Raw genomic sequence first — 13,726 nt, 5'->3', positions numbered from 1 at the left:
GGGGGGGGGAATGGGAATGGCGGGTGGGGTTGGGGAATGGGGGACGGTGGGTGGGGTTGGGGGGGAAGTGAGAGACAAGCTGAACTGTTCCAGCAACTTTTGTTTTTGTTTCTGATTTACAGCATCTGCAGTTCTTTCGGTTTTGGACAGAAATAGCTAATGCCACCCAGCACTGAGCCTCTGTTCTCTGCACATTTTCTACTTATTTCCCCATTCATGTTATTGTTATATTGACATGTAACTATTGCAATAGTTTCCTTCCGCATTGATGTTATGTCTGTAATTTGGCTGAGAGGCTTAAATATAAGATTTCCAAGTTTGTTGATGTCACAAAAGGTGCCAAGCATAGATGGATGGTGAAGTTGAGAGTCTGCAGAGGGATATAGACAGGTTATGTGAGTGAGTGAAAACTTGGCAAATGGAATATAATGTGGGGAAATGAGGCTATCCTCTTTGGAAGAATAGAGAAGCTGAATATTACGTTATGGAGAAAGACGGCAGAAAGCTATAGAACAGAGGGATTTAGGAGGCCTATTGTTTGAATCAGAAAAAGCTAGTATCCAAGTTCAGCAGGTAACAAGTGAAATAGAATGAGATCCTTTATTTCAAATGGAATGGTGTATAAAAATAGAAGGTTTAGCTAAAACAATCCAAACTAGAACTGACATATTGTGATGAGTTGTGGTCCCTTGTCTAAGGAAAGATATATTGGCATTGGAGAAGGTTCCTGTGGTTGATCCTGGATGTGAAGGACCTATCTTGTGGGGAGAGGTTGAGTATGTTGGACAAGTACTTGTTGCAGTTTAGAAGAATGAGAGGCGACCTTCTTGAAATATATAAGATTCTTATAGGACTTGACAAGGAAGATGTGCAGAGACTGTTTCCCCTGCAAGACAGTATAGACCATGGTTGGCATGGTGGCTCATTGTTTAGCACGTCTGCTTCACACCGTCGGGGACCCGGGTTCAATTCCACCCTCGGGCGACTGTCTGTCTGGGGTGTGTACGTTCTCCGTGTCTGCGTGGGTTGCCTCTGGGTGCTCTGGTTTCCTCCCACAGTCCAAAGATGTGCAGGCTATGTTGATTGGCCATGCTAAATTACCCATAGTGTTCAGGGATGTGCAGGCTAGGTGGGTTAGCCATTAGAAATGCAGGGTTACAGGGATAGGGTAGGGGGTTGGGTCTGAGTGGACACTCGTCAGAGGGTTGGTGTGGACTTCCACTCTATAATTCTATAAGACATAGGAGCAGAATGAGGCCATTCAGCCCATCAAGTCTGCTCCACCATTCAATCATGGCTGATATGTTTCTCCTGCCTTCTCCCTGAATCCCTTCATCCCCTTACTAATGAAGAACCTATCAACCTCTATCTTAAATACACTGACCTGGCCTCCATAGCCCTCTGCAGCAATGAGTCCCACAGAAATTTGTCCTCATCTCAGTTCTAAAGGGTTACCCTTCACTTTGAGCCTGTGCCCTGACGTCCTCGTCTTGTCTACTCGTGGAAGCATCATCTCAACATCCAATGTATCCTGGCCTCTCAGTATTTTGTAAGTCTTAATGAATTACCCTGTAATCCTTCTAAACTCCATTGTGTATAGATCCAGAGTCATCAACTGCTCCTCATATCACAAGCCCTTCATCTTCAGGATCATTCTTCTGAACCTCCTCTGGACCCCCTCCAGCACCAGCTTAGATATGGGGCCAAAAACTGCTCACAATATTCCAAATGCAGTATGATCAGAGCCGCATAGAGCTTCAGCAGTACATTTGCACTTGTATTCTAGCCCTCTTGAAGTGAATGCTAACATTATATTTGCCTTCCTAATTGCCAACTGAACCTGCATGTTAACCTTAAGAGAATCCTGAACTTGGGCTTCCAAGTACCTTTCTGCTTCAGATTTTCGAAGCCTTTGCCCATTTAGAAAATATTCTATGCCTCTGTTCTTCCTACCGAAGTGCATAACCTCATAATTTCCCAAATTGTATTCCATCTACCGTTTCTTTGCCCAATCTCCTAGCCTGTCCAAGTTCTGAAGCCTGTCTGCTTCCTCGACCCTACCTGTCCCTCCACTTATCTTTTTGTCATCTGTAAATTCAGCAACAATGCTCTCAGTTTCTTTGTCCAGATTGCTGATGTATACCGTGAATAGTTACTGGCCTCTGTGAAACTCCTCTAGTCACTGGTTGCCATCCTGAAAAAGATCCATTTATCCTCTGTCTTCTGCCAGTCAAGGTCAGAAATCTCACGATGCCAGGTTATAGTCCAACAGGTTTATTCAAAAACACAAGCTTTTGGAGCCTTACACAAATAAACCTGTTGGACTATAACCTGGCATCGTGTGATTTCTGACCTTTTCCATCCCAGTCCAACACTGGCACCTCCACATCATTCTGAAGTCAGCCAATCCTCTATCCATGCCAGTACCTTGTTCCTAACATCATGGACACTTATTTTATTTAGCATTCTCCTATGTGGCACCTTGTCAAAGGCCGACTGGAAACCCAAATAGATCACATCCACTGGCTGTCCTTTGTGTAACTTGCTCTTTATCTCCTCAAAGACTTGCAACAGATTTGTTATGCATGACCTCCCCTTGACAAAGCTGTGCTGACTCAGCCGTATTTCCACAGAACCCCAACAGTGTGGAAACAGGCCCTTCGGCTCAACAAGTCCACACTGACCCTCGGAGCATCCCACCCAGAACCATTCCCCAAACCTTCCTAATTTACACATCTTTGGACGCTATGGGTAATTCCCTAGCCAATCCACCTAACCTGCACATCTTTGGACTGTGGGAGGAAACTGGAGCATCTGGAGGAAACCCACGCAGACACAGGGAGAATGTGCAAACTCCACACAGACAGTTGCCCGAGGCTGGTATCGAACCCGGGCCCCTGGTGCTGAGGCAGCAGTGCTAACCACTTAGCCACCGTGTCACCCCAACCATTTCACCATGCACTTCCAAGTACTCTGTAATCGCATCCTTAATAATAGAACATTACAGCACAGTACAGGCCCTTCGGCCCTCGATGTTATGCCGACCTGTGAAAACAATCTGAAGCCCATCTAACCTACACTATTCCATTATCATCCATATCTTTATCCAATGACCATTTAAATACCCTTAAAGTTGGCGAGTCTACTACTGTTGCAGGCAGGGTATTCCATGCCCTTACTACTCTCTGAGTAAAGAACCTACCTCTGACATCTGTCCTATATCTATCACCCCTCAATTTAAAGCTATGTCCCCGTGCTAGCCATCACCATCCGAGGAAAAAGGCTCTCGCTGTCCACCCTATCTAATCCTCTGATCATCTTGTATGTCTATATTAAGTCACCTCTTAACCTTCTTCTCTCTAACGAAAATAGCCTCAAGTCCCTCAGCCTTTCCTCATAGACCTTCCCTCCATACATCCTGGTAAATCTCTTCTGCACCCTTTCCAATGCTTCCACATCCTTCCTATAATGCGGCGACCAGAACTGTACGCAATACTCCAAGTGCGGCCGCACCAGAGTTTTGTACAGCTGCAACATGACCTCATGGCTCCGAAACTCAATCCCTCTACCAATAAAACCTAACACCACTTTAACAACCCTATCAACCTGGGTAGCAACTTTCAGTGATCTATGCACATGGACACCGAGATCTCTCTGTTCATCCACATTACCAAGAATCTTACCATTAGCCCAGTACTCCATATTCCTGTTACTCCTTCCAAAGTGAATCACCTAATAATAGACTCTAAAACTTTACCAAAGTCAGGCTAATCAGCCTATAATTTCCTGTCTTCTACCTCTCTCTCTTCTTAAACAGGGACATTAATTTAGCCATTGTCCAGTGATTCTTGAAAGATCATTACCTATGGCTCCACTATCTCCTTGAGAACACTGGGCTGTAGTCCCTCTAGTCTGGGTGATTTATCCACCTTCGGATCTTTCAGGCTCCCCAGCACCTTTTCTTAAGTGATGACCAGTACACTTCTGCCTGCTGACTCTTTTGAGGGGTTCTGGTATGCTACTGATGTCTTCCATCATGAAGACTGATGCAAAGTACCTCCACCATTTCTTTGTTCCCTATTACTACTTCTCCAGCCTCCTCTTCCAGCAGCCCAATGTCCATTCTTGCTTCTCTATTGTCTTATAATCTTGAAGAAAATCTCGAGCAGACTTCTTTTAGTTGCTTGTCCTCATATTTCAGCATCGTGCCCCACTTATTTTTTAAGTTGTTCGCTGCTGGTTTTTCAAGGTGTCCCAATCCTCTGGTTTCCTACTGATCCTCACCACATTGTTTTCTTTTTCTTTTGCTTTCCCTGACTTCTCTTGTCAGCCATGGTTGCCTCATATTCCCTTAGTATGTTTCTTCTTCTTTGGGATGAATTTCTGCTGTGCATCTTGAATTATCCCCAGAAGCCCCTGTTATTGCTACTCCACAGTTTTCCCTGCTAGGCTCCCCTTCCAATCAACCCTGGCCAGGTCTTCCGTCCTATCCTTGTGATTACCTTTACTCAACTGTTATACTGTTACATCTGATTGCAGCTTCTCCCTCTCAGACTGCAGGGTGAATTCCATCATATTATGGTCACTGTTCCCTAGGGGTTCCTTCATGTTCAGCTCCCTAATCAAGTCTGTCTCATTACACATCACCAAATCCAGAATTGCCTGTTCCCTAGTTGGCTGTACCACAAGCTGTTCCAAAAGAAATCTTGCAGACATTCCACAAATTTCTTTTCTTGGGATCTGCTACTAGGATTTTCCCAGTCCACTACAGGAAATAATCTCAGAATAAATGATTGCATGTTTAAGGCAGATGAGGTGGAATTTCTTCACTCAAAGGATGGTGAACCACAAAAGGCTATGGGGGCCAGATCACTGTGTTTAAAAGTGAAGTAGATTTCTGGAAGCTAAGGATGTCAAGTAATATGGAGAGAGTGAGAGTAATGCGTTGAGATAGAGGATCAGTTATGATCAGGTTGAATGTGGGAGTGGACTGAATGACCTATTCGCTCATGTTTCTGTTCTGCCCTCTGTAACGTCAAGGTGATCCCAACATAACCTAACCTAACTAACTTGCACCAAATTCCGTTCACCTGTTGTCCCAGTGCTTGCTGACCTACATTGCTTGTGAAGCATCACATGGATTTTAAAATTCCATGTTTGTCTGTGAGGGAGACGATTGCAGAATGGTAATGTCGATGCCCTGTTAGTGCAGGGGCCCAGGCTAATAGGCTCAATTCCTACTGGTGATGGAAGGTCAACTTGATTCATCCGGAATTGAAAGCTGATGTTTGTGATAGTGACCGTGGAATTTTCATCTATTGTCATAAAACCCCATCTGGTTTACGAATGCCCGTTAGGGAAGGAAACCTACCACCTTCTGCTGGTGTGGCCTACATTCAATGTTGTCAGACTCCAGAGCCACAGCAATGTTAACTCTTCACTGCCCTCTGAAATGGCTGAGCAAGACATGTGGTGCATTGATTAAAAAGAGAGAGAGAACAAATGCTGGTTTAACCATGGATGGCCACATCCTCTGAAAGAAGAAAGAGGAAATACTAGCCCCCCCATCCAGTTTCCCTTTTTTTAAACTTGTTGAGCCATGCACACTTTTCTTTTCCCTATTCATTCATAGGGTGAGGGCGTTGCTTGCTATGCTAGCATTCATTGCTTATCCCAGAGGGTTCTTGTGGTCTGGAGTAATGGGTAGTCCACACCAGGTAAGGATTGCAGTTTCCTTCCCTAAAGGACATTAGTGACATAGGTTTTCCCAACAATCGACAACAGATTCTTGGTCATTGTTAGACTCTTAATTCCAGATTTTTAGTGAATTCAAATCCCATTGTCTGCCCTAGCAAGATTTGAACCCATGTCCCCAGAACATTACCAGGGTCCCTGGATTAACAGTCCAGCGATAATACCACTAGGCCATTGCCTCCCCATACGTACCTCTGGTTCTGGTCTCTTGCACATAACTAATTTTAATCTTTCTTTCTTTCTTTGGCAACTGTGCTTTCAGTTGCCAAAGTCCCAGATGCTGCCTTTAAAATTTTTCACCTACCAACCTCTTTTTAAGAGGCTCCCAAAAAGCTCGCTCCTTCTCCTGACCATCTGCACTGATTGCATCTCAGAGTCACAGAGCTATACAGTCGTGGCTTGGCATCTCCGTTGTTAGTATTGGGATATTGTGCTACAGTGAAGATGCAGTAGTAATCATGTTGGTGTTGGTTTATCTGTTGTGACACTCCATCATTAAGCATGGTTTGTAAAGGCCAGCTAGGTGTGGCGCATGTTTTGCAGACTATTTGACAGCAATGCTGGTTCATTCTAGCGGCATTAATTCTGAAGTCACTTCCTTAGTGTTTGTTCACCTTTTACAGAGTGCAACAGGAGGAACTGATAACAGAAAATGGGTTTGTGACCAGCAGCTCTCCAGATTGGCTGGCTGTGAAACCAAAGAAGAGACGCCGGCAGCAGTCCCAGGAGAAACAGGAGACACAGAGTGAAAATGATCAAAGAAAGAAAAAAAGAAAGGAGGCTGGACTGAAAGCAGAGCGGAGGCATAATTCTGCAGAAGAAACTGAGCTGATTGGAAATGTGAAGAGTGCAAAAAAGCGAAAAAAAGTGATAGAAGATGACGGACAATATAATATTCAAAAGAAACATTGCAAAAAGAAGAAAGATAAATTCAGCAAAGATCAAACCAGGCGAGATTATTCCAGAAAAAGAGCCAGTTCTGGATGTTTGGGGAAAGCTCTCTCAGAGCCTACTCCTCCAACACACTCTAAACAAAGAGAGGGAAAGAATGTTTCAGATGATACTCCACCTCAGGGGAAGGTGGCAGTAGAGGCAGTGGACAGTGAGTATTCATCCAGCAGCATCAATGAGAGTGACCATCCACAGCCAAAGAATACTCAGCTGGCAACGGATGGCACCATCACCAAGACTGAGGGCAAGGGCATCTCAACAAGGAAACATCCCAACTCTCGACGTGGGAAGAGACCTGCCCAGACTGACGTTACCCCTAAAATGGCAGGAGTAAAGACAGACAGCAGCTCTGACTCTCTGAGCAGTGACTCCGAAACACCCGTGGTTAAGAGAGCATTCACTCTGAATCGTGAAGCTCTGCCTCCAGTGGAAAGGATATCTGGCCCTTTTGAAAATGGTGAGTCATCTGCACCTTGTTCAGACACTCAAGATTCCGAATCTGGGAAAACCAAGAGCAGAGCTGGAGGTGCAGGTGCTGCAGTTCCAGGCAAAACTCTCTCAGAGGGATATCAGCCAACACCTGCCACCCTGCAACCTAGTCCAACAGGGAATTGTAACTTTGGACAGGGCAACGGAAGGGGACGAGGACGAGGGTTTAATGGCTTCCCATGGAGAGGAGGGCGTCAGCAACGTGGTGCGTTCCAGGGCAGGGGCAGAGGAACTGGCTCCTTCCGCTATAACTATGAAAATAGCGAGGAACCAAAACCTGGAGAATCAAGTCAAACATTAACTAATAAACAACCTATTGTTGAGGTGAGTAAATTGAAGGGCAAGTATGCACTAATTTCACATAACTCTCCAAAGGAGAAACTTGATAGAACAAGGCTGGTAGATTCTGTCCAAGACTGGTTACAGCATGCTAAAGTATCTGGTCCATTAGGTAGAGCGCTAGCACAGACAAGGTCAACTGAGTTCCACCCCTGGTTCTTGTCCCTCCATCAATGGGAACATCTCCTGTCTGCTCTGTCCAGACCTCTCCATAAGTTTAAATTCCTCCATCACTTACAAATGTGTAAGCTAGAAGCAGAAATAAGCCATTTGACCCTTTGAATCTGCTCCAATATTAAATAAAATCACAGCTGATCTGTTTATGATTCAAATTCCACATTGCCATCCACTGTAATGACCTTCCGCTTTCCCTGCTATTGTAGAATCTATTGACCAGAACGTTTAAAAAATGTTCAATTGTCCCACTTCCACGATTTACTGAGGCGGAGAATTCCAAAATTATACAACTCTCTGAAATTTCTCTTTGAGGAGAAAAGGGCCAACTTCTCCAATCTCTCCACAAAACTGAAGCCCTTCACCTCAGAGCCACTGTTGGGAATCCCGTCAGTGCTCTAACACTGTCTCAATCTCCTGAAATGTGTTGCCCAGGCTGAGCACAATTCTCCAGCTGAGGCTGAGCCAGTGTTTTATACAAGTTTAGCATTACACCCTGTACGCTTTATTCTTGCTTATTTGCCGTCTAACATTTTAATTACTTAATATCCCTTACCCAACTCTCCTTTCTAACTATGTAATTAACCTGGAGTTGAAGACTGTAGTTTTGTACTTGGCCACGCCACACTAAGTTACTGATAAATAAACCATTTTGTGATTGCTCTGAGATGACTTGCTAGCCTTCTTGAATTTCTCCAAGACAAGATTTAAAAAACAAAAAAAAAAAGGTCTGGTTGGTTTCACAACATATTGTCTAAGAAGCAGTCCAAAACACGCTCCATGAACTGGTCCTGTATGCTGTGAACTCTTTTTGCTTTCCTGCAAGATTGAGTCCCATGTTGAACAGGAGCACAGGATGGAGGTTTGATGAATGTTGTCACATCTCGAGGACTTATTGCCTGGATGGTGCTAAAGGCCAGGTCCATATTGCAAGGTCACAGTGACAGCTGGTGACATTACAGTTGGACCTCATACCATTGCACTGTCACTGGGTCACAGGAGCATTGTGACAGTGTCCATTGTTTGTGTTAACAAGCTGCTGCTACATTTCCAGGAATTGAATAGAATTTGACCCTGTCCTTGGCGTGTACCTGGGGCAGAGGGTCCGTCCTATCTCTCCAGTAAACAGGCCTGGGTGTGTGAGAGAGAGAGATGGCTGTGTGGTTACAGTATGATGTAGGAGTGTTGCAGCCACAAAGGTGGTGTGGGACAAGTACTGCTCATGCCTCCCTGTATCCCAGTTGCTGTTTATAATTGTTTCTCTCTTTGAACAGAGTTCCCCTGGGGCTCCCAAGAGAGACTACAGCAAACTTCCACTCCTTGCTGCACCACCTCAAGTGGGAGAAAGAATTGCTTTTAAGGTAACCTCTGTACACAGATTCTGGGCGCTTTGTACATTTGTTTAAGCATAACTCTGACCTTGATTGGAATAGAGACTGCACTGTTTAGCTGCAACAAAAACTTTATGGTATTTTGTTGCAGCAAGAAATTTTGCTGTCCTTGAGAATGTGCAGAGGCAGGCATGGAACACATTTCCAGACATTACAAACTTCAACTAGTCGGATAAAATCTCTACGTTCTGTCTGTTTTCTTTTGGAAAGTGCTGACTTTGAGTTAATATGTGAACATTTTAAGATGATGAAGAAAGTTGAGAAGAAAAGTAGGTAAAAACAGGTTTTGAATCCTAAAGGAGTGAAGGTGAAAATGAGCATCAGAAGCTGTTGGTTGGAATCGGGACAAGTACTTTAAGCTGAGTGGGATTAGCTCCCAAGGAAAGTTCCCGTTGAACCAGGATGTGTAACTGGGGTCAGTGGGCAGTTAGTGTTTGTATGAAGGTGGTGGGCAGTGTTGTGGGGATCCACTGACTGGAAGAGTCACTTTTTCTGAGATCAGTCTGTTTGTTGTGAAACTCCACAACCTCACGTAATTGTATCTGTTTTCCTCCTTAGATGTTGGAACTTTCTGAGAATTACACACCAGAGCTGTCAGATTACAAGGTATTGAAAGTAATGAATGTTCATTCAACAGAAACGTGGTGGACTGGGAGTGGGGTTTTGGGGAGGTGGGGGTGGCTGTTGGGGCAGAAGGGTAGAGGGTGGCAGAGGAGAGCGGGATGGGGCAGCACTGAAGTGTCAGTGTGGGAGGGTGGGTAAGGGAGAGCTGTACAGGGCAGTGAGTTAGGGGAGGGGTACTGATAGAAAAGATGAGTGAGGAGAGAATCATTGATGCCTTGGGGAAATGCACTTGACAGTGAAGAGGGAAATGGGTAGTGGGAGACATTGGTCAGCTGGAGCAGGCAACAAGGGGCTAGTCGGTGGTAGAGGGATGGGCTCTTGGTCTGGATTGGGGGGTGGTGGGGTGCAGGGTACAGGGATTGAGGGTTTTTGGGAGACAGGACAGTTTGGGGGTAGGGCGGTGCGGGGAAACTGAGGATGGATTGGGAGTGGCGGGTGGGGGGCTGGGGGTGAGGGAGGGTTCAGTAAAAATAGGCAAGTTTACAGGTTGCAGAAACAAGGAGAGGGTGTGCTGGGAAGTGGTTGAATGACTTGTGAAACCTTTACTTAAAGGAAGGAAGAATTGTGAGTTACAATGCCAATACCCAAGAAGTGGAGCTGTGTGTGGATTCCATATCGACAGGTGAGGCTTTGTGCAGGAGTAGTACTGAAACAAAAAGGATAGTGTTTATGTGAAAAAAAAAAAAAAATTCCCAATATCTCAACTGCCTGAGCAGAAAAGCTGCTGTGAATTGTGCAGTATTTTAATAATTAAACAGATATTTACTGGGCTCCTGGGTGGCTCTGAGTTTATTCTGTGAGATACTGAGCAAGAGGCTGGCAAGGTCTGAGCTCCCATTCCATCTACAGACAGCCAGGCCAGTGGTAACAGCGTCAGGGAGACCTAGGGGAACCACTCTCTGTCACTGCCTCTGTAAGGAGCTCCAGGTGTGAATGTCTGCAGCTCCCTCTCCAGGTGAGTGGTTAATCAGTTGATTTTGCTGTGCTCACAATCCTTGGAATCTGTAACGGAGGAAAGGGGGCTATTGTATCTTTGTTATTCAGCTATCTTCCTTGTTGATATAAATACTGGTTTTCATTTCATAGCAGCATATTTATTAAAGTTGATTGAAAGCTTGAGTCGAGGGCGGTGACTATTCCACATTCTTATCAATACATTGGCTGCAACAACTTGGATTCTTTGGCTTGTGTCTGAGGATTACTACATACTGTACCGTTTTGTTCCAGAGCGTTCTAAAGAGCCAGGGAAGTTTGACCTTATTTATCCAACAAAGAGTGGTGACAATATGGTGGAGTACGCAGTGACAAGACGGCCCCAGGTATGTGCAGTGGGAACTAACCATCACTGAGTGAGACTAAGCGCTGGCTGACCCCCATACTCTGTTTCTTTTCGTTGTGATGATGACACAATGTCCTGTGCTCTGTCCCACCACAGCAGATCCTAAACTGCTTATCTACCTTTGTCACTGTAACAAACTCCACTGCCAGTTTGCACACAGCAAGATCCCACAATGAATAATCAGATAATGAGCTTTGGTCAAATTGATTGAAAATTAAATATTGCACAGAACATGGGAAAACTCTTCTTTAAAATGGTGACGCCAGATTTTTCTTACACCCACCTGAGTGGAGGCAAGGTTTCTAGGGGTGTGATGCGTGTTGCTGCAGGGTGGAGAGGGGAAGGGACGTGTTAGGAGGTTTTTGTCTGTGTCTTGTTGACTATCAGTGTGTGTGCGAGAGAAAGACGCACACCCCGCTTTTTACGACGACCTCTCAGGTCCAAGACTGCACTTGTAAGGCATTGATTATCAGCTGTGAGCTTGCCCTGCCGTGCTGTCAGATTGAGCAGTGTAATAAAATGTGAGCTGGTGTGGAGGATGCCGTACTGTGGCAGGAGCTCATTGACATTACGGTGTCTGATCTGCACGTGACGTCCAATTCCTCAGGGCAACTGTAATGAATGATGAATGCAGCTACCTGTCTCATTCCTGTGTGTGAATGGCTCACTTCTGTACCTTGTTTGCACTGTAGATAATTCCATTCTATTAACTGAGCTGTTTCTCACTCTATTCCATCAGGTAACTGAAAGTTGGAGTGCTCTGATTGAACCTCGTCTGATTGTGACACCTAGTGCTGAGCCAGTAGATGTGGAGTTGGCCTAACTAACCTACCCCACCCATCTTTGCCCTCACTGCTTGTCGTGCAGGGATTCTTCTGCTAACTTCGCTCCATCCTTACATGATGCTGCCTCTCTACCACACTGTAGCGTCCTGACTGCAGGAACAGTTGTGGTTGTATATTTTCCGAGATTGCAGTTTTGCTGAGAATGGTCTTTTGTGAATTGTTTAATAAATGTGTTTTTTCTAAGATTTCCGTTTCTTATTGTAATATTTCTTATGTTATTCTGTTTCCTTTAAACAGTATAAATTGGTGAAGGATGGTCTGAGAATGACCTCCTGTCTGTATTGTTCATTGGGTCTTACCTGAGTAATGTATACCAGGCCACAATGCCCTTTCCAATGGCTGGAACCATCTTTATCCCAACTAATAGGAGGGATAGACCATAATGTCAAGCACAACTTGTACTATGAGGTGGTGGGCTGTGTGTGGTCACCCCTGCCCTGTTTACCAGTCTTCAGGATTCTGCTGGATGCTACCTGGAATTACAATGGAGTGTTCTTGGCTTCCATTCACCAGGATGTTTAGAGCAGGATCGATATCCAGGGTCTGCTATCAATCAGTTTTCTTTCTGATCTGTTCACTCAATATTAACTGCATTCCCTGCCGTTGTCACTGTCCAATCTCTCCACAGGTAGGAGACTAAATCAGCATGTTAGGGGAGGGAATGGCCTAATGGTATTATCACTAGGCTATTTATCCAGAAAGTCAGCTAATGTGCTAGGCACCTGGATTTGGATCTTGTCATGACAGATGTAGAATTTGAATTCAATGAAGAAAATCTGGAATGAAGAATAACTATTACTGGTTGTTGGAAAGACCCATCTGGCTCACTAATGTGAGAAATCTGTCATCCTCACCTGGTTTGGCCTGCACGTGACGTGAGAACCACAGCGATGTGATTGACTTTTCCCTGCCTTCAGAAATGGCATGCCAAGCCACATAGTTGTATCGATTGCCATGAAGTTTCAAGCAAGAAATGAAACTGGATGGACCACCTGGCATCGGCCTAGGCCCTCCCTAAGGGTGTTGTGGGTCTACCTTCCAGGGACTGCAGTGGTTCAAGTACCAGAATGCGATTCCTGAGCTGTCGGAGTACCATCAAACTGAGTCAACTTAATCCCAGCAAGTGAAGGGACTGTGTGGTTAATGCTACCCAAGTGATGACAGCCAGGCACTGTCACTACTCAGCTGTGTTGTGGAGGTGCTGGTGTTGGACTGGGGTGGGCAAAGTCAGTAGCCACACGACCCCAGGTTATAGTCCAACAGGTTTATTTGAAATCACAAGCTTTCGGAGCCTCACCTGAAGAAGGCCTGAGGCTCAAAAAGCTTGTGTTTTCAAATAAACCTGTTGGATTATAACCTGGTGTTGTGTGATTTCTGACTACTCAGCTGTATAGCCAGAACATGTATCTGTAAGAAACAAACACGACTGGCATCCTGAGGGAAACTCAGGAACAGCCTGAGGTAGCAAACTGACTGTATCTCTGCTTTAAAAAAAAAACATAGGGTCCTTTGGTAAAGAGATAACAAGGTGTAAAGCTGGCTGGACACAGCAGGCCAAGCAGCATCAGAGGAGCAGGAAGGCTGACGTTTCGGGCCTAGACCCTTCTTCAGAAAATTGGTGGAGTGTGGCAGGAGACTGCTGAGGAGCTGGGTCAGAATGAGGTGACAAGGAGAGACAGCTAGCTTCAATCTACCTGTGTGTCAATAAACCAATAACCTTCACACCCCAAAAAAGCCCCATTACATTCTGGATGAAAACACAACCACATCGGAGCTCTGAGACAAGGTGCAGAGCTGGATGAACACAGCAGGCCAAGCAG

The 13,726-nt window shown here is 45.1% G+C and overlaps 1 protein-coding gene across 1 annotated transcript in view; it reads left to right on the top strand.

Moving 5' to 3' along the window:
- Positions 1-12,091, top strand: part of coil (coilin p80) — a 12,532-nt gene extending 441 nt beyond the window's left edge. The window contains exons 2-7 of the mRNA XM_020520134.2: positions 6,378-7,518; positions 8,982-9,068; positions 9,657-9,704; positions 10,275-10,344; positions 10,950-11,041; positions 11,801-12,091. Coding sequence (XP_020375723.1) covers positions 6,378-7,518; positions 8,982-9,068; positions 9,657-9,704; positions 10,275-10,344; positions 10,950-11,041; positions 11,801-11,884 — 1,522 coding nt within the window. The 3' untranslated portion in view covers positions 11,885-12,091. The remainder of the gene's footprint in view (positions 1-6,377; positions 7,519-8,981; positions 9,069-9,656; positions 9,705-10,274; positions 10,345-10,949; positions 11,042-11,800) is intronic.
- Positions 12,092-13,726: the final 1,635 nt, after the last annotated feature.

Source organism: Rhincodon typus, chromosome 23, assembly GCF_021869965.1.
Source record: "Rhincodon typus isolate 14 chromosome 23, sRhiTyp1.1, whole genome shotgun sequence".
NCBI classification, from domain to species: domain Eukaryota; kingdom Metazoa; phylum Chordata; class Chondrichthyes; order Orectolobiformes; family Rhincodontidae; genus Rhincodon; species Rhincodon typus.
Note: the sequence above shows the minus strand (reverse complement) of the source record. Positions and strands in the feature narration are given on the sequence as shown.